Consider the following 27,653-nt stretch of genomic DNA (forward strand, 5'->3'; position numbering starts at 1 on the left):
CGTTACTCGTCCCAGCTTCTGCCAATCTAGCAGTTCGAAAGCATATAAAAATGCAAGTAGAAAAGAAGGAGCCACCTTGGGGGGAAGATAACAGTGCTCCATGCGCCTTCGGCGTTTAGTCATACCGCCCACATGACCACGGAGACGTCTTTGGACAGAGCTGGCACTTTGGCTTTGAAACGGAGATGAGCACCGCCCCCTAGAGTTGGGAGTGACTTGTGCGAGGGGAACCTTTACCTTTACAAAGTTTTGGTACCCATGTTTTGGCTTTTTTTTTTTTTTTTGCTTTTATCCAGGTTGGGTCCTCTTCCTTCCGCCTTAATTACACCACTGTGGAGGAAATTCAATAAAGGTGTTCCATATTGCTCTTCAGAAGCAAATAAGTACACTCGTTAATGCCGGCGCCAGGGAACTGTAGTATTGCTAAGAAAATTAAAACTGCGTTATATATTAACACAGTTTTAATTTTCTTGCAACTGCAGCCTCCTTTGTGCCAGCTATAAGGGGATTTTGAGTCAGTTTTACAGAACAGTAACCCAACACGTTCTCAGACAGTTTATTCGATACGTCATTGAGGGTCTTTTCCCCTTCTTCAAAGAACTATTGAGGTTCTTATTTGCGTGCATTTTTGGAAATTTCTGATTACAGATAAGTCCTCGACTTACAAGTTTGTTCAGCGACCAAAGTTACAACAGCCCTGAAAAAAGTGATCTAACTGATCAACTGCAGTGATTCACATAACAACCGCAGCAAGAAATTGTCGTAAAATTCACTTAACCAATGTTTCACTTGACAGCATAGATTTCGGGCTCTGTTGTGGTCGTAAGTCAAGGACTACCTCTAGCTGACAAAGAAAAAGCTGAAGATAATGATGAAAAGGAGACCGGGGCGCCTGCATCCTCATTGAGAAAAACCAACGTGAATGGCCATGGGATCCCTCTCTGTCTTCTTCTCAACCCTGAGAATTTCTTCCTCTGGATCTATCATTGCAACGGAAAATGTTATTAGACAAAAAGAAGAGCCTTGCAAGTGGATTAAATGGAGCACTCTCATTTCTACGCACACTATCACATACTGCACAAAACATATTTTGTGGTCCTAGATTCTAAAGCCCTCAGAGATATTTTGTTGTTAGTTGCGAAGTTTTGTCCCATCCATCGCGACCCCATGGACAACGTTCCTCCAAGCCTTCCTGTCCTCTACCAACCTCTGGAGTCCATTGAAGCTCACGCTGACAGCTTCAGTGACTCAATCAAGCCACCTCATTCTCTGTCATCTCCTTCTTCTTTTGCCCTCCATCGTTCCCAGCATTCGGCTCTTCTTCAATGAGTCCTTCCTTGAATCACAAAGACTAAGAATTCCAGAATCCTTTCCAAGAGGTTCAAGTAGCCCACCTTACATCAAGACCAGCTTGTCTGTTTTCAACCATTCCAGGTGGTTGAAACCTATCCCAGATGAGGGAGTTGCAATTTTTTCTTACTCTCTCTAGGAGGCAGTGTTGCCTTCTCCAACTCAGCCGAAACCAGGAAGCACCGCCCTCTCTTCACCTGTTCAGAAAATCTGTGAAATCTGTAGGCCAACCCTACTATGCATTTTTCCCCAGTTCCTGGCTGGTTGGGGCAAAGAATGTGTTAGGTTGGAAAGAGTTAATCAACTGCACCGTCTGTCCCTTTCGTACTCCAACCACCACCTCTCCCTCCCAGAATGTTTTCTCCTTATATTGAAGATTGGGTGGGGGGCTAGCTTTAGTGCCAGTGGGGGGAGAGGCCGAGTGGGGCTGTAAGAATTCAGGGAAAGCCTTCCGCTCAGACCATTTGGTAATCTTAACAGTATTTCTCAATCCTGCTCATTTTAAGCGGAGTGGACTTCAACTTCTGGGAGTTGAAGTCCATACCACTTAAAGTGACCAAGTTTGAAAAACCACTGATCTTAGAATTGAAGAACAGGCTCCATCTTCACATTTTTTAAAAAGCCAGGAAGATACATCTTTTCGTGCTCTAAAAGCACCGACGTTTTTCCCTGGTATCCACGAAGGGGATCCTGACTGGGTTACAAGACAGAAACTGGGCCAGGCTCCAGGCCCGTGTCTTTTGATAGCGGAACGCTTTGGCAGGTGTGTGTGGCCTCAGAATATAAGCAGCTTCATGTGATAAACTGGTTTTTGGAAAAGAAAGGCACATCTCAATCCAACTGCAGCCGTATCCTTCTCTACCTGCCACTGTATCCAAGCACTTCCCTGGCTGTAAGATCTACGGTGTCCTTTGCATTGTCCATTGTCCTTGGCCGCAAAGCAAACTTTAGGGATTCTAACATACCCTCCATTCAGCAGCTCTCTAGAAGTCTTACCGGAGGCCAGCCAATCAGGTTGCCTTGCACTGTGCTCTGTTCCAAAAACTGCAATCGGAAATCTCAGTATCCAAAACATAATTGTCTAAATTTTGAGGAGGCAATATAGATGCTTCTTAGAGGACTAAGGTTGCTGGTTCTTACCTAGACGCGTGAGATTTCCAGCCAAGAATGTTGGAAGTTCACATCTCATACTGAGGAGATCCATCTGTCGGTTTCTAAGGAAGCTAAGAGAAGAAGGCACAAAATCCATTTCAGGATCTCAGCATCCCATTTCAATGACTATCTAACTGCCTGGGTATCGTCTTCACAAGTTCCATTTTAGTGACTATAACCAGTTGGGTGTCATCTTCACAAATTCCATTTTAGTGACCATAACCGCCTGGGTGTGATCTTCACAAGTTTCATTTTAATGGCTATAAACGGCTGGGTGTGATTTTCACAAGTTCCATTTCAGTGACCATAACTAACTGAGTGTCATCTTCACAAGTCCCATTTTAACGATTAAGTCTGGGTGTTGTTGTGGCTCTCCAGCAGCCAGCAGAGCTAACAGCAGATTCGGACAGTGAAGAGGTTGGGGAGGGACATGGGCCAGTCCTGGAGTCTGGGGAAGGCTCGGATGAGGGCTCTGTGTCGGAGGCAGAGAGGGGGCCAGAGCTGTATGCCAGTTATCAGCTGCCTTCAGAGTCAGACATCAGTGTGGCAGACGAACAGCTGGAGCCTGTTCCCAGTGTGTGCATGCACAGAGTTGCCAGACGAAGGGAACAGCTAAAAAACAGGGGTCGACTTGGGAGTAAGGCCACAGGTGGACGATGAATGGCCCCTCCCAGAGGAAATAAAAGAGGAGAGAAAGTGGAGTGGAGTTTGCAGGAGACAATTAGTTCGCTTATTTGGTTCGTGACTCTCAGAGACTCCTTGCCAAGTTTTGCAGATATCAGCCTGGCAGTTCTCCAAGCCAGATAAGGTCTGTGGCTGTAAATCCTCCCTTGAAAGACTCTGCTGGGTGTGAATGAGCAGAATACAAGGTTTCTTTGTGGGGACAAGGAGTTTGCTTCATGCTCTTGGGAAGCCTCGGTCAGAACAGGTGTGTTCTTCACCATTTCAGACCTGGGTAGCATTCCGCACAGTCCTGACGCCAGGTCGGCCAGTTGGGGTAGAGGAAGCGCCTTCCCTGATACCGATAGGCTGCTTAGAACCGGGAAAAAGAGAAACAAGAGTGTCATTAGAAAACTGTTTGGAATGGAGACAGAAACCAGACTTCGTTCTTCTCTCAATAATTTGGACTTCATTCAGGAAAAGTGGTGGAGGAAGGCTATCTCTGCGGAGAGGTGACCACTGTGTGATTACCAACCAAACCCCAAGAGCACCCAAGTATTGATACAAGCTTAGAGGCAAGGTCCGTTTGACTCAGAAAAAAAAAAGAGTAATTTTATGGGGAGCTGAAATGGTTTTTGTAAAAGTTGCAATATTTCTCAGCAAGGTTTTTAAAAATCCCTAGCGGAGTCATGCCAGCCCTCAGATTCTGTAATTGGCTCAGTGAACCAAGGCAAAACCAGTTGAAGTTAAAAGGCAGGCTTGTCGTTCAGAGGTGGCACGGGGGAAAGAGAGAACAGAAAAGAAAGAAAGGAAAAGAGGTAGCGTAACGATGGAAGGGTAAAGCAGCACAAAGGACCCATCGTATTTGAAACAACATCAGCTCCAACAGCAATCTATTTAAGGCAATAGTGGGGCACTGCAAAACCAGGGGTGAAATTCAGAAGGTTCTGACCAGTTCTGGAGAATCAGTAGCGGAAAATTTGAGTAGTTCAGAGAACCAGCAAATATCACCTCTGGCTGGCCCCAGAGTGGGGAGGGACTGGGGATTTTGCAGTAGCCTTCCCTTGGAGTGGGGAGGGAATGGGGATTTTGCAGTAGCCTTCCCTTGGAGTGGGGAGGGACTGTGGATTTTGCAGTAGCCTTCCCCTGGAGTGGGGAGGGACTGGGGCTTTTGCAGTAGCCTTCCCTTGGAGTGGGGAGGGAATGTGGATTTTACAGTATCTTTCCCCTGGAGTGGGGAGGGAATGGGGCTTTTGCAGTAGCCTTCCCTTGGAGTGGGGTGGGAATGGGGATTTTGCAGTAGCCTTCCCTTGGAGTGGGGAGGGAATGGGGATTTTGCAGTATCTTTCCCCTGGAGTGGGGAGGGAATGGGGATTTTGCAGTATCCTTCCCCTGGAGTGGTGTGGGAATGGGGATTTTGCAGTATCTTTCCCCTGGAGTGGGGAGGGAATGGGGATTTTGCAGTAGCCTTCCCTTGGAGTGGGGAGGGAATGTGGATTTTGCAGTATCCTTCCCCTGGAGTGGGGAGGGAATGGGGATTTTGCAGTATCTTTCCCCTGGAGTGGGGAGGGAATGGGGATTTTGCAGTATCCTTCCCCTGGAGTGGGGAGGGAATGGGGATTTTGCAGTATCCTTCCCCTGGAGTGGGGAGGGAATGTGGATTTTACAGTATCCTTCCCCTGGAGTGGGGAGGGAATGGGGATTTTGCAGTATCCTTCCCCTGGAGTGGGGAGGGAATGGGGATTTTACAGTATCCTTCCCTTGGAGTGGGGAGGGAATGGGGATTTTGCAGTAGCCTTCCCTTGGAGTGGGGAGGGAATGGGGATTTTGTAGTATCTTTCCCCTGGAGTGGGGAGGGAATGGGGATTTTGTAGTATCTTTCCCCTGGAGTGGGGAGGGAATGGGGATTTTGCAGTATCCTTCCCCTGGAGTGGGGAGGGAATGGGGATTTTGCAGTATCTTTCCCCTGGAGTGGGGAGGGAATGGGGCTTTTGCAGTAGCCTTCCCTTGGAGTGGGGAGGGAATGGGGATTTTGCAGTATCTTTCCCCTGGAGTGGGGAGGGAATGGGGATTTTGCAGTATCCTTCCCCTGGAGTGGGGAGGGAATGGGGATTTTGCAGTATCCTTCCCCTGGAGTGGTGTGGGAATGGGTATTTTGCAGTATCTTTCCCCTGGAGTGGGGAGGGAAGGGGGCTTTTGCAGTAGCCTTCCCTTGGAGTGGGGAGGGAATGGGGATTTTGCAGTATCCTTCCCCTGGAGTGGGGAGGGAATGGGGATTTTGCAGTATCCTTCCCCTGGAGTGGTGTGGGAATGGGGATTTTGCAGTATCTTTCCCCTGGAGTGGGGAGGGAATGGGGCTTTTGCAGTAGCCTTCCCTTGGAGTGGGGAGGGAATGGGGATTTTGCAGTATCTTTCCCCTGGAGTGGGGAGGGAATGGGGATTTTGCAGTATCCTTCCCCTGGAGTGGGGAGGGAATGGGGATTTTGCAGTATCCTTCCCCTGGAGTGGTGTGGGAATGGGAATTTTGCAGTATCTTTCCCCTGGAGTGGGGAGGGAAGGGGGCTTTTGCAGTAGCCTTCCCTTGGAGTGGGTAGGGAATGTGGATTTTACAGTATCTTTCCCCTGGAGTGGGGAGGGAATGGGGATTTTGCAGTATCCTTCCCCTGGAGTGGTGTGGGAATGGGGATTTTGCAGTATCCTTCTCCTGCCATGCCCACGAAGCCAGGCCCACAGAACAAGTAGCAAAAAAATAAATAAATGAATTTCACCACTGTGCAAAACCCCGTGCTCTTTACCAGGCACGATATCAAAATCTGTCTCCTAGAAAAAAAATATTAGAAGATATTGTTATACCAACACTTGGTATGCAGCGCTTGGTTTCTCCATTTAAGAGAGTGTTTGAAATTAATTTGCATACAGAATAAATGAAAAATAGGGGAATAGTATTTGGAGAATGAAACGGAAGGCAAATTCCCCATTAAAGTCTCCGTTGGTCAGAGAGCCTGGCAGGACACCAGAGAATCTGAATAGGAAATGCTCTTCTTGCAACCACATCTACTGTGTTTCCCCGAAAATAAGACCCTCTCTTTTTTTCTGCCACCAAAAAAGGCACCAGGTCTTATTTTCGAGGGGGGATGATGTTGTCCACTGACTCACCTCACTTGCGTGTGTCTCTCCCGGCTTCCTTTTCACTATAAGAGGCTTTCAGGAACTTCTTCGGCTTTGGATAGTTGCAGCCGGTCCTCGCACACCTTGGCCCATTTCTTCTGCAGCCGGCAAGGCTTTCCCGAAGTCTTCTGCATCCGATAACAGAGCTCTGGATTGATCCGGAGAGCTCTTATTGGCTACAGAGGCCTTGCCGGCTGCAGAAGAAATGGGCCAAGGTGTGCAGGGCCTGGCTGCAACTATCCAAAGGTAAGTAGTAAGGTGGCTCCATACTCCTCATCCACACCCTAGCTTAATTTTTACCCGTGCACCCTGGAGCAGAGGTGAAATCCTCCCGGTTCGGCCTGGTTCGGCGGAACCGGTAGGGACGATTGTCCCTAGTTCTGCGAACCGGTAGTAAAAAAAGCTTCCGAGGATCGTGTGGATCACAGCTGATCCACGCGATCAACGGAAGCTTTTCTTCCACTTTTTAAAGCATTTTTTGCCTGCCTATTCACTTGAACTGGCAGGGAAAAAATACTTTAAAAAGTGAAAAAAAGTTGGCCATGCCCACACCCAATCACATGACCCCACCACCACCAAGCCACACCCACAGAACCGGCGGTCAAAAATTTAGATTTCACCACTGCCCTGAAGTGGGTGGGGTCTTAATTAGGGCTTTTGGGGGGGAGTGTAGGGCTTATATTGGGTGCCTGGGTAAAAATCAAGCTAGGACTTACTTTCTGAGTAGATTGTATTTTCGGGGAAATGCAGTAGCTATTATCCATAGCCAGATGTTTATTACCTGACCTACCAAGGTGGTTGTGCGGAGATATCTGTGTAGATGTTCCTCATAGGTGATGGCGTAGATGTCTGAGTCTCCTGATGACCATCGAGGGTTATCCCAAGAATCCCTTGGCTCAACTTTCCTCCCATTTGGGAACTAAAACCACGTTGAAAGAAAACATGGGGACAGGCATCAAGAGACTTTTAATATCAATGTATCCACGTCACTCTGCACCTAGAAGGTTGGATTGACTTGCAATGGGTGGAAACTAACGAAGGAGAGAAGCAACCTAGAACTAAGGAGAAATGTCCTGAGAGTGAAAATGATTACCAGTGGAACACCTTGCCACCCAGAGGTTGTGGGTGCTTCAACACGGGAGGTTTTTAAGAAGAGATTGGGCAACCATTTGTCTAAAAGGGTAGAACAAGAAGCAATGGGTGGAAACTAATCAAGGAGAGCAGCAACTGAGAACTGAGGAGGAATTTCCTGACAGTTAGAACAATTAATCAGTGGAATAGACGTTGCCTCCAGAAGTTGTGAATGCCCCAACACTGGAAGTCTTTAAGAAGATGTTGGATAGCCATTTGTCTGAAACGGTATAGGGTTTCCTGCCTAGGCTGGGGGTTGGACTAGAAGGCCTCCAAGGTCCCTTCCAATTCTGGTGTTGTGTTGTGTTTTATTGTATTGTATTGTATTGTTGTATTGTATTGTATTGTAAAATGGTAAAAGGTTTCCTGCCTAAGCAGGGGGTTGGGCTTTCAACTCTGTTATTCTATCCTATTCCTTAATAACCACGGCCAAAAAAAGGGGGTAATATGATTGAGTTTGTCCCAGGATGAGCCAGTTCATGACTGTCACAACAACTGAAACTGGGGCTCAACTACAGACGTAATTCGAGGACTACCTGTACAAGACGTTCTTTTCCCTTTCTTTCCTGGGCGAACATTCCCTACAATCTCTGTGCTCAGAGAGTCAATTCCACTTGACTGCTTTGATCAACAGCCTGTTTCTGCCAAGAAGACTGAGCAGTTATAAATGGGCATTTCCCAGTGAGCTTCATGGAGCTACAATCTGCCATTTTTTCTTTTCAGATTGCCCCCCGTCTCTCATTATGCTCCCATCGCTTTTTGGTCTCACCTGGCGTGACAGATAGTGGTGCTGGTTCTCCGGTGGCGTGGGTGGAGCTTTCTTCTTCGCTGCAAGGAGTAAAGGCAGACAAAACATCACTTTGATTTGGCAGGGAGAACAAGTTGTTTCCTCATTCAACGTTCTCAGTATTTTTGGCACTGGGAATTAGAACTCTTGACTTATCCTGTTTCCCTGAAAATAAGACCTCCCCGGATAATAAGCCCAATCGGGCTTTTGAGCATATGCACTAAAATAAGTCGTTCCTCGAAAATAAGCCCTCCCCTGAAAATATTGCAACACAGCAGCACAGAGTGATGTCAAGATGGCCACGCCCACCCTGGCCACACCCACCCCGGCCATGCCCCTTTGCTATTCCACCCGCCCAGCACACCCACCCCAGCCATGCCCCCTTGCTACTCCCACCCCCAAGATCAAACACAACCGTGATGTGGCTCTCAATGAAATCGAGTTTGACACCCCTGACATAGAAGAGGTGATAACGGCCAATGGTTTCCTGACTGATTTGAGCTCAGATTATCAGTTAAATTCAGCTTTATTTCTGACTGGCCTCCTGCCCTACTCACCCCTTCGAAGGCAGACCAGCCAGATCACCAAGAACAGGAGCGCAACGATCAGGAGCATCCCAAAAATGCAGCCAATCACAATCCCAGCAATGGCCCCGCCACTCAGATATGAATCTGAAAAGTAGAGGAAGCGAGAGGACCCAGATTTGAACTCACACGGAGTTTTAAGCCTTGTTATTTGGTAAAAGCTTCTAAATTTCATAGTCATCGTGCAAGGTTGAATCCACCCTAATTCGTGCTTCCTTTCTTAATTTTGGGCCCCGGTATGGAACTAGTTAGAGCCACCTTTCCAAGAATCGGTCGACTCAGAAATATTTCAGATCGAGCGATCCGTCCATGTATTGCTTCCTCGAAATCCTAAATCAGTGTTTCTCAATCTCAGCAATTTTAAGCTGTCTGGTCTTCAACACCCAGAATTCCCTGCTCAGCATGTTGGCTGGGGAATTCTAGGAGTTGAAGTGCACATATCTTAAAATTATGCAGATTAAAGAAACACTGGGCTAGATTTCCCACTCTGCAATCTGTTAAAAGCAGAAATAGCCAGATTTGGGGCAGTGGTTTAAGACAGGAGGTTTGTCCCACTAAGAACTTCTTTTTATCACATGACTTGGGACATTGTTCTATCCCCAAATTTCATGCTAAAAGTGAAGTTAGATTCTGAGCTTTTAAATCTATAGCTAGTTTTATAAGAGGTCAGAATCCCGGTAAGTTATTTTTTCCTAAAGATTTTTTTGGCAGCATGGAGAAATACCGAGCTCCTTCAATCATACTTTGATGATTACTGTAAAAGAGTTTAAAGTACAACAGCAAGCATTGTCCTTATACTGAATTGGCTTTATTGGATTTTAGCAACATCATAATGAATCAAACCTGCGGATTTGTTCAATACTTATCAGAGTTTGCTGAGTTTACTAATGTGACCACAAAACTGAAATTGCCGTTGCTCTCAGTGATGTCATCACATTGAGAAATATATATCGAGAGAGAGAGAGAGAGAGAGAGACAGAGACAGAGACAGACAGAGAGAAACAGAGAGACAGAGACACAGAGAGACAGAGACACAGAGAGACAGACAGACAGACAGACAGACAGACAGACAGACACACACCTGGGATCATCCTTGGAACCCTGACAGTCTCTCCCAAAAGGCCAAGTTGCTGTTCTTAAATATTATCAGCTTTTGAAGTTTAACGCATAAGAGCTTCCAACAGATTCTTTTGTTTTTGTTAAACCAAGTCATTAGTGTTGGTTTACGTGTGTAAAGATAGGATAGTATCTTCATATTGTGGTTTGGTAATATATTCCCGAAACCACCTACAAACCTTGTGGCTACTAAATCCAAGCACCTACCTGGGTGGAGGGTATGAATTTGAGTGGCGTTCCCAGGTTGGGATCCCAGATGAGGCACTATCCGGAAAGCATAAGCTGTTTGGGGCTGCAGTCCTGTGACAGTTGTGGATCGGTTGGCAGCTCCTAGTACTTCCACTGTACTCCATTCCTCAGCGGAACGGTGTTGTTTTGGATCTCGCATCTGAATCGCAAAACTGGTCACCACTGACCCATTCGGGACTGTCCAAGTCAGAAAGGCAGTGCCTGGATGGGGTCCACTTGACAAAGTCCAGTCAGAGATCAAGGGCCCTGCCAAGAAAAGCAAACTCCCTGTTTTTTTTTTTTTTTTTTACATAGATATGAAATGCAAGCAATTAGACCCTCCCCATAGTTAAAACCTATGGTGTGTTGGCTTACAAACGCATGACGAGAGCATGATGTAATGGCACGTGGGAATGACCGTGGGAGAAGGATGGAGAAATTTTGCCAAGGGAACTGTCTTGGGGTTGGCAACCTTAAACACTCAAAGAGCCACAAAGGACCTAACCGGAAGCCCCCCGGTTCAATTCTGAAGCTGACCGAAAGTCTGGTTCCCCCACCATAGAGTCTCTCCTCCTAGCACGGCGTCCTTTTCCCTCTACCTTTTCCCTCTACCTGTCCTAACCGAAAGCCCTATCAATTGTGGAACCGACCGGCGACAGGGAGCTGCAGCAGAGGGATGAAAGAGCCACAAGCGGCTCCAGAGCCACAGTTGGTGATACTTGGAACAGTTGGATAAGAGGCAGCACAGCCCTCAGCTGCATAGTGGAAGGAGCAAGAACTTAGGAAGGACACACACCATACCCCCCTTAATTACTGGACTGCAAGGGTGATGTTGGGAGTACTGTACTTTCCGAGTTGCAAGATTCTGTTAATGCAGCTTTATAGTAAAGTAGAATTAACTTACATCTCCTGTCTGGTTTACCTGGGAAGGGCTGACATCCAGTCCGACAGTTTATAAATATATTAATTAATAACATACTAGTGAATGTGTTGGAATCAGAGAGATCCAAGCTCAAGTTCTCATTAGGTAAGTTTACACCTATCTCTAGTTCTCAGCTCTGCTCACTTTGCAAGTGAATTGTGAGGACATCACCTTGTGCTCCATGCTGAGCTTCCCGACAATGAGAAGACTGAAGAAGACTCCTAATTGGCAACCTTACTTCTTAATTCATACTCTCTCTCATTACACCCATATACACCTTCTAATTTTAGACGCGTCTCAAGAATTAAACATTATTGTTCTTTTTTTTCCAAGTACCCCTTCCTACCCCGTAATCCTGTTTACAGGATTAATCTGGTTTACAGTAGAGCACAGAGAGCTTAATACTGCGGCCTTATTCAAAAAACATATATTTGATGAGAAAGAGAGGACCTATAGTTTGACATCAACTAAACTGATCTTCCGCATAAGTACAAGTAAACTTAGTTTAGCAACCGTTCAAAGTTACACCACCGCTGGAAAAAAAGTGATGACCAGTCCTCACCCTTATGACTATCGTAGCATCCCCCTGGTCACGTGATCAAAATTCAGACGCTCGGCAACTGGCGTGTACTTATGACAGTTGCAGCATTCCCCAGGGTCGTGCAATCGCCGTTTCTAACTTTCCCAGCCATCTTCTGACAAGCACAGTCATAGGGGGAAATGACTGAATGAGTCCCTTAACAACGGAAGTGATTTGCTTAACAACCGAGGCAAAAAAAAAACAACACAACCCAATGGTTGCAAAATCTGGTGCGATTCGTTTAACAACTGCCTTCGCTTAGAAACAGAAATTCAGGACCCAATGGTGCTCATAGGTCAAACACAACCTGTTCTAATATAACCTGTCTAGCATTGTCTCTCCTCGCGTGGGGATAGCTCACCAATAATGGTGAGGTTAGATCTCCGTGACCCCAGTGGATTGGAGCAGATGGTGCTGTAATCTCCCAGATCCTGGGGAGCAGTGAAATTCCAGATGGTGAGATGCATTTTATCAGGACTGAGCTGGTAATGGCTTCCGGCAGGAATCAGGGACTGCTTATCTCTAAACCATTCAATTTCCACAGGATTGAAGGTGCCTTGGCAACGCAGCCGCATAGTCACGGGTCCTTTGGGGTCACTGGATGCCTGGAATGACAATGTAACCCCTGAGGGGGCTTCTGGAGAAGGGGAAGAGGAAGACACGGATGAAAAAGACAGTGTCACAAAGTTTGAATGCTGGCAGAATCTGGTCTTTAGGCCCTTATGAAAGGATTGAAGGGTTGGTATCCAACCTCACATTGGTGAGATTCAATTGGGTGAAATAATCATCCATTAAGCACCTTTAAAGGCTTTGCTAACCCACCACCTGCCATTTTAGACAGGACACATCAGCTCAGCTGTTTTCTCCAGCTCACCTGGAAGCAAGGTGCAGTTGGCTTGCCCAGTTAAATGGTGACCCAAACAAGTAACTTTGGTGCCACTGATCCCAGCGGGGAATGGGGGGACCAGCAAGCTCTGCAATTTAGAGGCACCGATTTCCGTCTTGCTCACAGGGAGTCCCTGGAAAGTGAGATTAGGAGCAGGAGACCCTCCAGTCCAGGAGCAGGCAAAAAGTAAGGCGGAACCATTTTGCACCGATGTCACGGAACAGCGAGGAGATCCCCAAGGAGCTTCTAGAGAGGAGTAACAAAAAAAGAGAGAAGGGGACAAGTATTCATTCGTGCACTTTTTTGGACTCAGAATATTTTAGCATTGGGAAACAAAGAGGCAAACCACGTAGGCAAAATGCTAGAGCTTGATAGATTTGTTTGAACCATTTCTGTCATGTTAAGCACCAGATGTGGCATGAATGAGCGAAAAGGGGCTGGCGCAGGGGTGGGCTTCAACTTTTTTAGCAAGGGGCTCTCTGCCCAGTTGCTGGGTGGGTGTGGCCATGGTGGGCATGGACTAGTCAACCTCCTGCACCACGGCAGGGGAAGGGGGGCGTTTTTGCAGGGGAAGGGGGGCGAAGTTCGAAAATGGCTTCCCAAGCTCCGGAGGCTGGAGACAGACCTATTTCCGGCCTTCCTAAACTTCCGGTAGGTCTATTTTTTGCCTTACCCGAGCCTCCCCGTGTGACCTGCACTTCGCTGCATCCTAAACAGGCTGCATGGGGACTCCTGGGAGGGGAAGGTGGGCGGGGCCATCCAGGAGCAGGATTTGGGGGTTCTCCAAACTGCACAGAAACTTTAGCTAGAGGTTCTCCTGAACCCCTGCGAACTCCCAGCAGCCCACCCCTTGAGCTGAGCAATTCTTAGGAAGACCACTTAATTTTTTCCAAAATGCCGGCAGGATGAACTCTCGCTATAAAATATTTGGGGGCTGCTGCCTAACCTGCTCTAATCTTCCCCTACAAAGCAGCCTTCTGTTTGTTGGATTGAGGAAGACAGGCAAAGAGGGTTGGGGAGGGTTTTTAAAATCACTGTGTATTTAGTAATGGGGAAAAAAAACACATTTGATTTGCAGATGATCGTGGGAATAATCTTAGATTATTGAGCGGTGGATGCTTTCCAGGTAGCTTCTCCTCGCTGCATTTTGAGAATCTTCTCTATCTACGATACCCCAAGGGGAAAAATAGCAGAATGACCCTACATTTTCTTTAATCTTCCAGAAGTGGGAAAAATGTTTTAGCGACTAAAGAAGCCAATGAATAGTTCCCTCTGCACCTCCTTACTTCAGTCAGAATTTTCTTTTTTGGGGGGGCTGGGGGGGAGAGAAGAAGGTGGGGAATTTCCACTTCCCCTTAAAACAACTAAAAACATGACCACAACATATCCTGTCTCATGACATGTATACATGGGCAGATACATGCATCTAGGGCAAACAACCTGCCCTATGAGCTATTTTTCTCTTGAGGTTCTCCATCTCTCTTCCTTTCCATGGGCCACCACGTGCCTTACTTTTAAAAAAACCAGTTCCAACAATTGATTAGAGGGGCAGGTTTTATTAGGACTCTGCGCGTCATACAACCTATGTTGGATTCCACGGGTTGGAGTGAAGGTTGTGGTGTAGCAAGACAGAAGACGGAGTGAGACACAAAAGCCAAGTTAACCAAGAAGGACTACGGATCTGGAATTCTTCACAATCTCAGGTGCAGATTGAGATGAACAGCTGAGCTGGTTCATTTCTTGAAACTCGCACTTTCTTTCCCGTAACTTAATCGCCGCTTAACTTTCCTCTTCCCAGAACTCACTGTTACTCACAGTCAGCATTTCCAATCTTTCCTACCAGTCCAACCAACTCAACGTCTCTCAGAAAAGCGCAGGGACACTATTCTTAACAATGTACCGCGTTTATGTTCCCAAAGCTCATATGCAATAACCCCAACTCAGGACCCATTTCAGGGTGGTGATTTATAGGAGTGTCATTCTGAGTTCTGGGCCATTTTCCTGTTCCAATGGCAGCAGTATAATGCAGCTCAGCTGGGTCAGAAGAAGGAGAAAAATCCATGGAAACAGTCGCCATGAATAGGGATCTACCCAGCTCGCAATGCTGGACTTCATTTCCGTAGGTATTTGCCATGGTGGCGCAGTGGTGCAGGCTACTTCTGCTGCCTGCAATTTGGCAGTTCGAATCTCACCAGGCTCAAGGTTGACTCAGCCTTCCATTCTTCCGAGGTGGGTCAAATGAGGAGCCGGATTGTTGGGGGCAATAAAACTGACTCTGTAAACTGCTTAGAAAGGGCTGTAAGTGGTATATGAGATAAGTTTATAAGCGGCATAAAGGTGGCAGAGAGAGGAAAGTAAACAATTTTTGTCTCTTGTTTCTTTGACTCCAGGCAAACTTCCTCCTTTGTCATCCTAACTAGATGATGACTAAGGAAAGAGGATGGCATCCTTCAATAGGTTTTTCGATATACAGCTTCCAACATTAGCGGGGACTCGCTTACCTTTGCTATCGGTTCACAAAAGTGAATGTGCGACCTCGTGACAAGCAAAGTCAAGGGGGAAGCCAGATTGACTTAACAGCTGTGTTACTAACCTAACATCTGCAGTGATTCACTTAAGAGCTGTAGCAAGAAAGGTCGTGAAATGAGGCAAAGCTCACTTGACAACTGTCTCGCTTAGCAATGGAAATTCAGGGCTCAATTTTGGTCGTACATAGAGGACTATCTGCAGACCTTTCCAGAAATATGTTTCAGGCCCCCCAGGTGCTCATGTCTTCTGGACACCCCCCCTCCCCCAACCACAGCAGGGAAGAAAGATAAAGACAAAGTCAACTAACGGACAACGTTGATAAGACGGGTATTACGAATTTGTAGCTTCGTCTCCTGATTGATAGCCAGGCAGGAATACAGCCCGCCCTGATTCAGCTGCACCCTCTGGAGCTGCAGAACAGGTGAAGAAGGGACGTCGAGGTCCGTATTGTCAGCCACATTCCAGTAGATCTTTGCCGGGGGATTGGAGGGGGCCAAACATGTGAGATTGACAGTGCTGTTCACCAGCACAAAACTCCCTGCGCTTGAATCTTGCTCAGAGGACGAGACAGTAATTGTTGGGGTCTCGGGACCATCTGGGTGAGAACAAAAGAACGTTAACTGTTAATTCATGCAATATGTGTTTGTTTAGATACAACCTATCGGGGCTCATCTGCAGGGCCCTGGACTGTGGTGGGATTCAAATTTATTTACTACCGCTTCTGTGGGCGTGGCTTGGTAGGTGTGGTGTGGCTTGGTGGGCGTGGCAGCAGAAGGATACTGCAAAATCCCCAGTCCCTCCCACCCCACTAACCTGCTTTCCAGCTCCATTCTCCTGTGCAGGGCAACAGAAGAAGTCCCAGCCGATCAGCTGGGACTTGGGAGGCAGAGAATAGATGGGGGCAGGGCCAGCCAGAGGTGACATTTGCCGGTTCTCCAAACTACTCAAAATTTCCGCTACCATTTCGCCAGAACCGGTCAGAACCGGCTGAATACCACCTCTGGCCTTGGTTTATCTTTCTGGCATTGGTCATCCCAGTGTTGATCAGACAGAAAAAAACAACCAAATGACCGAATTTTACTTTATGAATTCTATTTTAAGCCTCCCAGAAGGTGCTTTTTTTTTCAAAAGGCAATTAGACTTTCTGTTAGCGTTCTAAATACCATGTATGAAATAAATCATTGTCCAAGGCAGAATCATCCTTAAAGTTCCCATTTATTCATACAGGCAAGTTAGCACGTCTATGGAATTCCAACTCTGATGTTCTTCTTGGAATTCCACCCAGTTGAAAGTTCATGATCTTATCCCCACACCCACAAATCCATCACATGTTCCAATCATCATCTTCCACGCTGGCATCTACACCACTCTGCTTCCGGTCAGGTGTCGAGGTGCGGAGACAAAAGATGACCTTGAGCTTCTATAAAAGAATGACAACAATACATTCCACAATCCTACTCCTTTCTATTCCCCCCTCCCAACTACTACACTAATGAAACAGCATAGGAAATTAATAAAAAGTGTGGCAGGCCAAAGATCCTAAAAAGAACATAACTACAGGCCTGACACTTTCTTTGTTTTTGCTGGAATACATTTCACTTCTTATCCGAGAAGCTTCTTCACTTCCATGGTAAGGTTACACTAATGGAACTTTGCAAGTCTGAAAGTACAATTTTCCTCCCATCTCCTTTGCCCCAGAGAAACTAGGGAGAATCCCTTTTGAGCCAATGCCCCACCTACTACGTAGCCTTGGATTGTACTGCTTCTTATCTGACCGCTCCCTAGGCAACAATCTCTTCTCCTCCACTCCCAAGGTCATTGTCACATACCATTACGCCCAGGCCATGATCTTATTGACGCATGGAGCTACTTAATTTGATGGAGGACTATTTATCTATAGAAAAGCAACCATATCCTCTGTCCCTGTGACACACAAAGAGTTTATTGCCAGGCTTGGAATATCTGCTTTAGTTGGAACTTCCTTCTTTCCAAAACATTCAGAGAAAGGAGATGCCAACTTCAGAGACAGACAAAGTTGTTCCAGCCAATCCTTTGCATGCTGGGTACCATGGAGGGGGTATTCACTTACTTTCTCTACCGGTTCACAAATGGGAGCCCGTCGGCGCATGTGCACAGCAGTCCATGCATACGCTTTGCATACGCGCGTGTGGCTTGCATGCATGCATGCACGCGGCTTGAAAACATGCCTAAATAGTAAGGAGTAGAGCCGAGGCAGGTGGGCGGGGCCCACCTGCCATTTCCACTACTGGTTTGGGTAAACCGGTCTGAACCGGCTGAATACCACCTCTGGTGGGTACCAATGTAACATTAGGGAAAAGTTTTTAACGGTAAATTTGTGCAACCGTGAGGTTCGGCTCCCATTCATGAGATCTGTCCAAGCAGGGCCATCAGCCAAGGAATTACATTCACTGGCTTAAATGGTCCGTTTAACTTTACAATTCTACAGCTTTATCAAACAAAACATGTAAAACTGGGTATGGCAAGGGTGTACTCACAATAGACAGTAAGGTTGGCAGTACTGGTGGCATTGCCAAAAGGGTTGGAGATGGTACAAGTATAGACACCAGCATCCGTCCGTTGAGGGTCTCTAATTTTCAGGGAGCCAGATGAACGCAAATATCGGGGATTATCCTCCAGACGGTGACCATCCTTGGTCCAGGAGACAAAACCATGGACGGGAATGCAGTCGAAGGTCACTGTACCGCTTCCTTCTATCACTTTGGCAGATGATGGGAGCACGGAGACGTTGCCCACCTTCTCTAAAGAAACACACAGGTATGAGCTATCCATTGCATTTTTGGGGGGGGGGAACCAACAAGGGAAGGTCTCTCAAAAAATGTCCCCCAAGTTAATAAAGTGACCTGCTTATATGAAAGAAAGAATTTTCTTGCATTTCTTCATGCAACTAAGGCAAGCGGCAAACCATGATGGCCAGAACCTAGGAAGAGTGTTCCCACAGGAAAGGAGATTAAAGTTAAGATGGGATAAGGTCATTTGTGATCGCTGTGGGATTTGCATATTTGTGAGCCTCGGATATCACTCGAATGAGAGATTCCACCTGGAAATAAGGAGGAATTTCCTGACAGTGAGAGCAATCAACAGAAGTTGCCTTCAGGAGTTGTGGGAGCTTCATCACTGGAGGCTTTCAAGAAGAGACTGGACTGCCATCTGTCAGAAATGGTATCAGGTCTCCTGCTTGGGTGAAGGGCTGGAATAGATGACCTACAAGGTCCCTTCCAACTCGGTTAATGTTTATCAGGGCATTCGTTTGGATGTAGCATGTGATACTACGTGGACACAGAAATGTGATTTGTTAACCAGGTTTGTGGCACGGGGCCTGGGAGAAGAATATGGGCTTCAAAATACAGCTGGCGTTCAGCTCCCCGAATCGCTGACCATTGGTGTGCCAACCCACAGCTGTTGGGGACTGAAGTTCAACACTAACAATTATTGGCTCCCAGTTTTTGACAGAGCAAAAATTAAAAAGAGAGGATAAATAAACCAGAAGAATTGGCTAGGAATATCAGGAGCTTGAGATATTAGCGGCACCAAAGAAAGCAGCTTCACAGCAATGGCATTAAAACTTGGTCCAACTCACCGTAAACTCTAATAGTGATGTTTCCCTTGAGGGCAACACTCCCCAGGGGGAGGATCTCCACTGAATAGATGCCGGAATCCGTGAACCTCAGGTCAGAAATATTGAGGTTGCCATTCACGGGGTCGACACTAAACCGAGGCTGGAAGCTGGCATCTACCGTCACTGTAAAATTAGGACGCAGGTTTCCTATTGCCAAAATGGTTGCATTCCTTCTCCAGATGATAGCAATTTGGACCTGAGCAGAGGGTAAAGAGAATGGAATGGGGAGAGAAACAGAATTCCCAAGAAGCACAGCCAGAGGGAATGAAGATAGAACAGGGAATAATGGGGCTGGGAACAGAAAAAAACAAGCAAGCAGTCAATATACTTTTCTCTGCTATTAATGGAAACACACCAATCATTGCAATGGGATGGGGTGACCTTGTCTGGGCTGCAAAACTCTGCACGGCCACTTGAGGGCAGCCAAGAGTGTTTGGTAGCCCTGGATTGACTCTAGTGCAGGGGTGTCCAAACTTGGGAACTTTAAGACTTGTGGACTTCAACTCCCAGAATTCCCCAGCTGGGGAATTCTGGGAGTTGAAGTCCACAAGTCTTAAAGTTCCCAAGTTTGGACACCCCCTGCCCTAGCGTTTAAAGCCGTGTGGCGCAGTGCTTAGAATGCAAAATTGCAGACTAACTCTGCCCACTGACTGGAGTTCAATCCTGACCAGCTCAAAGTTGACTCAGCCTTCCATCCTTCCGAGGTCGGTAAAATGAGGACCCGTATAACAAGATGCTGACATGTGTAAACCGCTTACGACAGGGCCGTAAAAGCACAGGTATATAAGTCTTATTGCCGTTCTGGCTTTTCCTGCCCAGATATGGTAGCCCTTGCAGAGGGGAAATGACTCCTATAAAAGGTAACGTTACAATTACAAGGAAATTAAGTGGAGAATTTTGGGTGGATAGGAAGCCAGACAAAGCCCTCAGACCAGCCACACTGGATCAGTTCTCCCTTGTAGTAATCATCTCCCCATTATGATATAAAGCCACTCCTGCCTTCACCCCTCATTGAAGCAAATGATCAGTTATTTACTTTCTAAATAACTTCCTAACAGCCATGGAGTTTTTGCAGCAGACATCAAAACATCTTCCCCCATCTGCGTCCCAGCCGTAAATCCAAGCAACACCAATTTAAATAAGTGACTATCCTGGAGCAACAGGTTCTGTTCGTGTGAATATAAATAAGTAAATAACCAAATCAACACATAAATTTTCTTACATTCCTTCCACTTTCTCCATCAACTCCCTACCCTGACACTCAGCCCATTATCTTTGTCCTTCCATGGGCCATCAAAGAACCATAAAGATTGCTTAAAGACTCTGGAAGCGAGATAACTTCCCTGTTCTGGGTTCACAACGAATAACACATTTTTTAAAATGGATAATCAACCACACGACCTGGCTGGCTCTTGCCAAACGTCTAGGTTTTTTAAAAAACATGTACAAACGTCAACATTCAGGCATCATTATCTCGAAAAGAACTAAGCTTGTGAAGGCAGCTTCAAATATTGCTGCCCGTGTGGTCCCATTTAAAACTGGCTGGATTTGGTATCGTGATGTTGCGCTCCCTGGAAGGGAGCAGTGGTCCCAAGCCTAAAAAACGTTGGCCTTAGATCTTGTTTAAGTATAATCAACTTGCCCTTTTGTTTCCCCCCCAAAGGGCCAGTTTCACAGAGCTGTGAGAAAAGCTGGGCGTAATGTGCTATCAATACTAGGCTGTGCTGATCTGAAAATGAATAGGATTTTAGGATTTGCGCATGCAAATTTTTTCCGTCTATTTATTAATTCCCCGGGCCCAATTATCATATTTAAGAGACTATGATAATAGTCCTTTCCCTTCCCCTCCCCTCTCCTTTCTTCTCCTCTCCTTTTCTTTCCTTTCTTTTCCTACCCTCTCTTCCCCTCCCCTCCTTTCTTTCTTTCCTTTCCTTCCTTCCCTATACTGAAATAAGAATTACGTTAAGAATCCTTACTACCACTTTCAGTTGAACTAGCGAAGGAAGATAAACACTGCCTTTCTGTAAGATCCAAGGCTGAATGAGGCTGGTTTAAGGCTGAGCATAACATGGGAATCCAATTGAAGTGATCAGACAAAAATAAAATAAAATAAAAACACAAAAAAAGGTTTCTTTTTCTACCACTTTCCACCCGCATTTCTGTAGTCTCAGCTTTCTCTTCTAATTAGTTGTAATGAACATTATATAGTCATGAGCGCTGATATTAAAACTCAATCCCCCAAGCTTGCCAACAGCTGTTTTAAATTTGTATACATTTAAATAAATTAAACTTCCGTTAAATAATTTACTTTTACAAGGCAGGCCCCATCACCATGGCATTTTACTAGAAAAAGGAAGCTGGAATCTCTTAATAAGTAATATCAAGAATTGCCATTTCGGTTCTATTCCTCTATGATTTTTTTCCCCCCTAAGAGATAAGCTCACCAAGAACTTCCCTCCCCCATCTCTTCATATATCAAGATAACATTTGATTGGTTTCTTTTATGCAGAAGAACAGACGTATATGCTTACATAGCATATTGCATAGTACATAGCAAATGTAAATGGGTGTTATAATAATAATGAGATCCTACCCTGGGCACTAGATCTATGTTTTTTTCAAACTTGGCAACTTTAAGAGATATGCACTTCAGTTCCCAGAATTCCCCAGCCATCATGCTGGCAGGGGAATTCCGGAAGTTGAAGTTTACATGTTTAAAGTTACTAAGTTTGGGGGAAAAACCACTGCATTAGATGATGCTTTAGGTATCTTCTGAACTTTTCACATTTGGTGACATGAAGGACTTCTGCTGGGTAACGAATTATAAGACCGGAGGACTAAGAACTGGAGAACTTGTTGTAGACAGTTCTCTTGAAAACAACTTACATCCATCTTAGAATAGAATAACAGAGTTGGAAGGGACCTTGGAGGTCTTCTAGTCCAACCTCTGCTCAGGCATGAAGCCCCACGCCACTTCAGACAAATGGTTATCCAACTATCGTCTTAAAAACTTCCAGTGTTGGAGCATTCACAACTTCTGAAGGCAAATCATTCCACTGATTAATTGTTCTAACTTTCAGGAAATTTCTCCTTAGTTCTAGGTTGCTTCTCTCCTTGAATAGTTTCCATCCATTGCTTCTTGTCCTGCCTTCATGTGCTTTGGAGAATAGCTTGACTCCCTCTTCTTTGGGGCAGCCCCTGAGATATTGGAACCCTGCTATCACATCACCCCTTTTCATCAAATTCATCTTTTCATCAAACTAGACGTACCCAGTTCCTGCAACCGTTCTTCATATGTTTTAGCCAGTCCCCTAATCATTTTTGTTGCTCTTCTCTGCACTCTTTCTATCTTGACCGAGAACATCTCACAGATCCATAGTCTTTCATCCGATACATCATCGCCATCACAGACCACCTTAAACGTGGAATAACAACTCTTGCTAAGTACAATCCCTTCCTTTTGCAGACACCCCAGAACCCAACTGAAACCAGTGCTTAAACCAGGTCCTATATGGTTTTTGGTGGCTCCAGAGGCCACATAAGAGCATGGCCCTTGTGGGTCCAGAAGCCATGTGAGGGCACACCCCATTCTCACACAGTCTCTACATCCTCTGAAAAATCACATGAGAATGGGACGTGCTTTTGAGAATAGTTGGTGTCAGGTGTTGGTGAATGTGACACAAAATTTCATGGCGTGCCACCTTTAGCATGCGTGTCATACGTTTGCCGTCACTGGGCTAGAAAGAGCCCTCTCTGAAGTTAGAAGACAGGTGCAGAAATAAAGTCATCCCATCTTTTAGTTATAGCAATAGCGCTTAGATTTACATACCGCTTCATAGCTAGTGCTTTACAGCCCTCTCTAAGTGGTTTACAAAATCAGCCTATCGCCCCCAACAATCTGGCTCCCCCTTTTACCAATCTCGGGAAGATGGAAGACTTGAACCGGTCAGGATTGAACTCCTGGCAGTGGGCAGAGTTAGCCTGCAATACCGCATTCTAACCACGGCGCTACCACAGCTCCTTTAGAGCCGATAATTTGTATTTTTTAGAGTGCTTTACTTTTATTGCACGCATTTTTTGTGCTCTTACATTTCTTTTTTAACACTGTAGGTTGCCCAGAATCACGTTACAAGGAGTTGGGTGGAAAACAAATGTAATTAGTAATTAATTGGGGAAAAAAATAACCAAACAAAGCAGCCTGCCAAATGAAGACTCAAAGGCATCAAGGCAGAGTGACTCAGTTTACAGCCTGGAAGGACCACTTAGAATGAATGGATGGACCCATCTGGATCAAAGAGATGCCTCCAGGCACACCAGAGGCCTTTTTACACACCTTGAAGAAGGTGAGTGAGAGATGCCACCAAAGCAAACTTTTAGCTTCATTGTCCTTAGTTCAATTATTCCAAAACCTGTGTTCTGTAAGAGTGGAAGCTGAAAACACACCTTGCTAGGTTGGGAAACAAGAATGTTAAGAATGAAACAGGTTGGCTGGCCATCCTAGAAGTGTTTTTAGTTTAAGAGTGACATTTTGACCTTAAAAACCCCGTCCAAAATGATAAAAGCCAAGCCTTCATTTTGAGCTCAGGTTACTACCACACTCAGGGGATTTTGAAATGTTTTTGCACAACTAAAACCCTTGCTTTGGTTTGGACTTAATACGCTGTGTGAACTCCACATGTTTGTAGCTTATTCAACTAACCATGGCTTAGTACAAGGAGAATGCTAGGAAGAAAAAGGGATTAAATCTGACACCTGAAGTTGCCTCAGAATGAACTGAATCACTATTTTGTCAAGCTTTTTAATGGTTTCCATAACTTAGGTGAAGGTAAAGGCTCCCCTTGCACATGTGCTAGTCATTCCTGACTCTAGGGGGCGCTGCTCATCTCTGTTTCAAAGCCGAAGAGCTAGCACTGTCCGTGGTCATGTGGCCAGCATAACTAAACACCAAAGGCGCATGGAACGCTGTTACCTTCCCACCAAAGGTGATTCCTATTTTTCTACTTGCATTTTTTTACGTGCTTTCGAACGTCTAGGTTGGCAGAAGCTGGGACAAGTAACGGGAGCTCACTCTGTTACGAGGTGCTAGGGATTCGAACTGCCGACCTTTCTGATCGACAAGCTCAGCGTCTCATAGCCACTGAGACTTCCTAAGTCTCCTTAACTTAGGGAGCCATAAAATGAGAAAATTGACACACACACACACACACACACACACACACACACCCTCTTCCCTGTTTGGCTGAAAACGTGGCATGTCGTGCCACGAAACCCATCGCCAAATCTCCCCCCCCCCCGATCCTCCTTCCATTTTCTCTTGCAAGTCCGTTTATTGCCTGTCAGCCCCACCAAGGAGAAGCAGTGTCCTCCGATTGATTGGCCCAGCCTAATCCCCACCCTTCCTTTTTCGATCTCCAAGCTCCTTCGAGCCATCCATATAACAAACCCTGAAGCCAGCAGGGCCTCTGGGTCTGAGCCCTTGTAAATTAAAAGCTGCACAACAGCATCGGCCACACGCCAGGGGCTGCATTAGCAGGAGCTGAGTGAGAAAAGCCAGGAGCCAGCGGGGAGGGTAGAGGGGGGGAGGAGGAGGGAGAGAGAGAGAGACGACAGGAGAAGATGGATGAAAATTGGCTCAGTGGGAGCCCAGCAGCCACCACGCACTGTAATGGATGGGCCAGCCCCCTAAGGGGAAAGAGAGAGGGCTAGGGATGGGAGAAGGCCATAAATCTAACAGGAAGGGGTCGGTGGGGGTGAACATCCAGGTTCTCCTGGGCAGGGCTCCGGTTGAAGAAGGCATTGATTGAAAGGTGGCTATCTTTTAATTGCGGAAGTTTCTCCCTTCCACTTCTTCATTTCAGGTTAACAGGAAGAAATCGGCCTGGGAATACTTTGGTCTCGGTATGAAGGAATGGGAGAAGGCTCACTGTCTGTCCTGTGGCTGTTAAGGCAGCCTCCAACTCACTTCTATCCATCACCAAAATAAGGTGACAACCAAAGATGGGAGAGTGGAGACAGGAAAGAGCAGAGATTAGCAGGTAGAAATGCTATCCTTAGACCAGGGGTGGGGGGTGGGGAACGATGGGCCCTTTATGACTTGTGGACTTCAACTCCCAAAATTCCTGAGCCAGCCAGTTGAAGCCCACAAGTCATAAAGGGACCGTCGTTCCATAGACAATCACACCTGTGCCACCATTACTATCCTCACGTTGCTCTCAAACCTTTGGTTCCATCAGGCAATCTTTTTTTAAAATCAGGGTTGGTTGCCTTGTTCCCAGAGGTAAGGAGATAACTCGTGGTTCACTTACTGAATGACTTACATTCACACAGCATCACTAAGCCAAAGGTTGGGTGCTTGGATAATGAGTAAACCAGTTGCGTGAACAGCTCTCTTTGTCCAAAGTACATTCATTAGTTTTTTTCCTCATGAGATCCCATGGGTTTGATACCCCTACAGCAGTTACTCATCCTTGGAACTTGGAAGACATGTGGACTTCAACTCCCAGAATTCCACAGCTAGCATGGAATTCTGGGAGTTGAACACACATCGTCGGGTTGCCAAGGCTGAGAAACTCTGCCATACAATAGAACTTCATGCACATCTTTTCTCTAGTTAAATTAACTTTCATCTGTAGTAAATGTAACCAGAATTTCGCCTTTAGCAATAGACGTACATACCGCTTCACCGTGCTTTGCAGCCCCCTCTAAGAGGTTTACAGGGTCAGCCTATTGCCCCCCAACAATTTGGGTCCTCATTTTACCCACCTCGGAAAGATGGAAGCCTGAGTCAACCTTGAGCCTGGTGAGATTTGAACTGCCAAATAGCAGGCAGCCAGCAGCCAGCAGAAGTAGCCTGCAGTACTGCACTCTAACCACTGAGCCATGGTGTCACTCTTAGTTCATTTGATGCTACAGAGTTTGGTTGAAATTGCTCGAGGCATTCCAGAATTATGTTGAAACATAGACACACAGCCAGATAGATAGATGATAGATAGATAGATAGATAGATAGATAGATAGATAGATAGATAGATAGATAGATAGATAGATAGATGATAGATAGATAGATAGATAGATAGATAGATAGATAGATAGATAGATGATAGATGGATGGATGGATGGATGGATGGATGGATGGATGGATAGATAGATAGATAGATGTGATAGACAGAGGGATAGATAGATAGATAGATAGATAGATAGATAGATAGATAGATAGATAGATAGATAGATTGATAGATAGATGATAGACAGACAGAGTTCAGATTTAGATATAGTTTATTATTATAGATTATTGATTCTCTTTTCTATTAGTTTTATTGCTTTTATATTGCTTTTTATATTTAAAATGTATATGTAATTACACATATTTTTATATTTGTGGAAGCCGCCTTGAGTCGCTCTGTGCGAATAGGTGGCAATCTAAATTTCCAAATAAATAAAATAAATATGAAACAGGTCAGGCTGCATATTCCAAGCTTGGTTAGTGTTAACCTTGGCCAATTCATTTTGTGGCTTTCGCTCATTGGGTGAGCTCAATCTCCAGCTCGCATTTAGGCTCATTCAGTGGCCAAGTTAAGCAAGTTGGGCGAAGCTTTGCTTCCCACCCTGAGCTTCTGATTACTGAACAGAGAAAGGCAGAATGCCAGCAACCTCTGGCCAACGCCCAGAAGCTCACAACGACCCACAGAAACCCAGAGTGCTCATTGCCCGAAATTGTATACATACAGAGATACACAATCAGTTCAAATTTTTAAAAAAAAACAGATCGAAGAGGACAGAGTTACAACACAGCATTTCAGGCAGTAGCTAAACCAGGGGTGTCCAAACTTGGGAACTTTAAGACTTGTGGACTTCAACTCCCAGAATTCCCCAGCCAGCAGAGCTGGCTGGGGAATTCTGGGAGTTGAAGTCCACAAGTCTTAAAGTTCCCAAGTTTGGACACCCCTGAGCTAAACCTTTCAAATCACCACTTCAAACAAGTACCATTCGGGTCTTTTTTTAACAGACCTAATTTAGAGGGGGGGGGGGAAATACCATGACACCTCATATGGGCGAAGCTGAAAAGTCAGCAAAGTATTTTTTTTCCTCCTCCCCCCCCACCCCCCCACCCCGGCTCAATGGACCATTTTTAGACGAGGCGACTTCCGCAGCGCAGTCCTGACGATAAAAGCCCATTGTGCTGCACAAATACCCTTGTGAGAAGAATATGGCAACCTGGAGGGTCTTATGTTGCTGGAGTTGGAGGTGTGCCACACGCCCACTTCTGTGTTTCCAGGCAGGGTGTGGCAAATCAAAAGGATTGGGGGGGTCCCTAACAGCCCCTTCTTTCTCAGGACTCTTTTCAATGGGGATGGGGGGGGGTGTTTGATGCTTTGCACAGGTGAGTCTTAAGCCAGCTCACCTTCAGCAAAGCCTCCTCTGATCGAATTCATCCTCATTGCCCCAAATACGTTGCTCTCGTAGCAGGACGAGCCCTGCCCCTCCTCACCCCTGTTCCAACCCACGTAAAGAGGAGGCGCCACCCTTGTACCCCTTAGGAATTTGAGAAGAGCTCCGCTTCTTCCCCAAACGCAGCTCGGATTCTGCCAGAAGCCAGCCGGATCAGATCAGCTGGTGGGGGAGGGAAAAAACAAACCCCAGGCGCCCAGTTTCCTAAACTCACCCAGCAGGGAAAGCAGACAGATGGTCAGGCTGGAAGGAAAGCGGACGCCCGGATGCCAGCAAGCCATGCCAGCTTGGCTCCAAAGGGGTTGGTGGGGAGGGAGGAGGTCGAGGCACAGAAGGGCACGGAGATCGAAGAAGGGCTGGCAACCCTGAGTGCCAAGGGAACGGCAAGGCCTCTGTCGGAGATGCCGGAAGGCAGGTGCCTCTCTCTCTCTCTCTCTCTCTGTGTGTGACCAGGT

The 27,653-nt window shown here is 46.1% G+C and overlaps 1 protein-coding gene across 4 annotated transcripts; it reads right to left on the reverse strand.

The window, feature by feature from the left end:
* Window positions 1-27,653, reverse strand: VSIG10L (V-set and immunoglobulin domain containing 10 like). 4 transcript variants are annotated; one of them, XM_081962247.1, is made up of 11 exons: window positions 27,413-27,653; window positions 18,713-19,042; window positions 17,610-17,873; window positions 15,401-15,688; window positions 12,553-12,810; window positions 12,040-12,315; window positions 10,156-10,443; window positions 8,806-8,919; window positions 8,231-8,289; window positions 7,121-7,249; window positions 1-3,534 (listed from the first exon to the last, which is right to left on the reverse strand). In XM_081962247.1, the coding sequence occupies exons 1-11, from the start codon at window positions 27,477-27,479 to the stop codon at window positions 3,448-3,450; spliced, it is 2,160 nt and encodes a 719-aa protein (XP_081818373.1). In that variant the 5' UTR covers window positions 27,480-27,653; the 3' UTR covers window positions 1-3,447. The 4 variants fall into 4 exon arrangements, with proteins under 4 accessions (XP_081818373.1, XP_081818374.1, XP_081818372.1 ...); XM_081962248.1 differs by lacking the exon at window positions 27,413-27,653 and adding an exon at window positions 27,152-27,203; XM_081962246.1 differs by lacking the exon at window positions 27,413-27,653 and adding an exon at window positions 22,022-22,165 and having other exon boundaries at window positions 1-3,531.

The sequence above is a fragment of the Natrix helvetica genome, assembly GCF_964273705.1.
Source record: "Natrix helvetica genome assembly, chromosome: 9".
Classification (NCBI taxonomy): Eukaryota; Metazoa; Chordata; class Lepidosauria; order Squamata; family Natricidae; genus Natrix; species Natrix helvetica.

Bases quoted from the DNA above. Each gene is read 5' to 3' on its own strand.
- VSIG10L (XM_081962245.1), bottom strand. From the start codon at position 22,115: ATGTTCTCGGTCAAGATAGAAAGAGTGCAGAGAAGAGCAACAAAAATG. The intron at 8,290-8,805 runs GTGAGTAGGGCA...TACTCCTTGCAG, and splicing joins GCTGGTCTGCCTTCGAAGGG to CGAAGAAGAAAGCTCCACCC. The intron at 3,535-7,120 runs GTAGGTCAGGTA...CCCGGTTCTAAG, and splicing joins ATCTCCGCACAACCACCTTG to CAGCCTATCGGTATCAGGGA.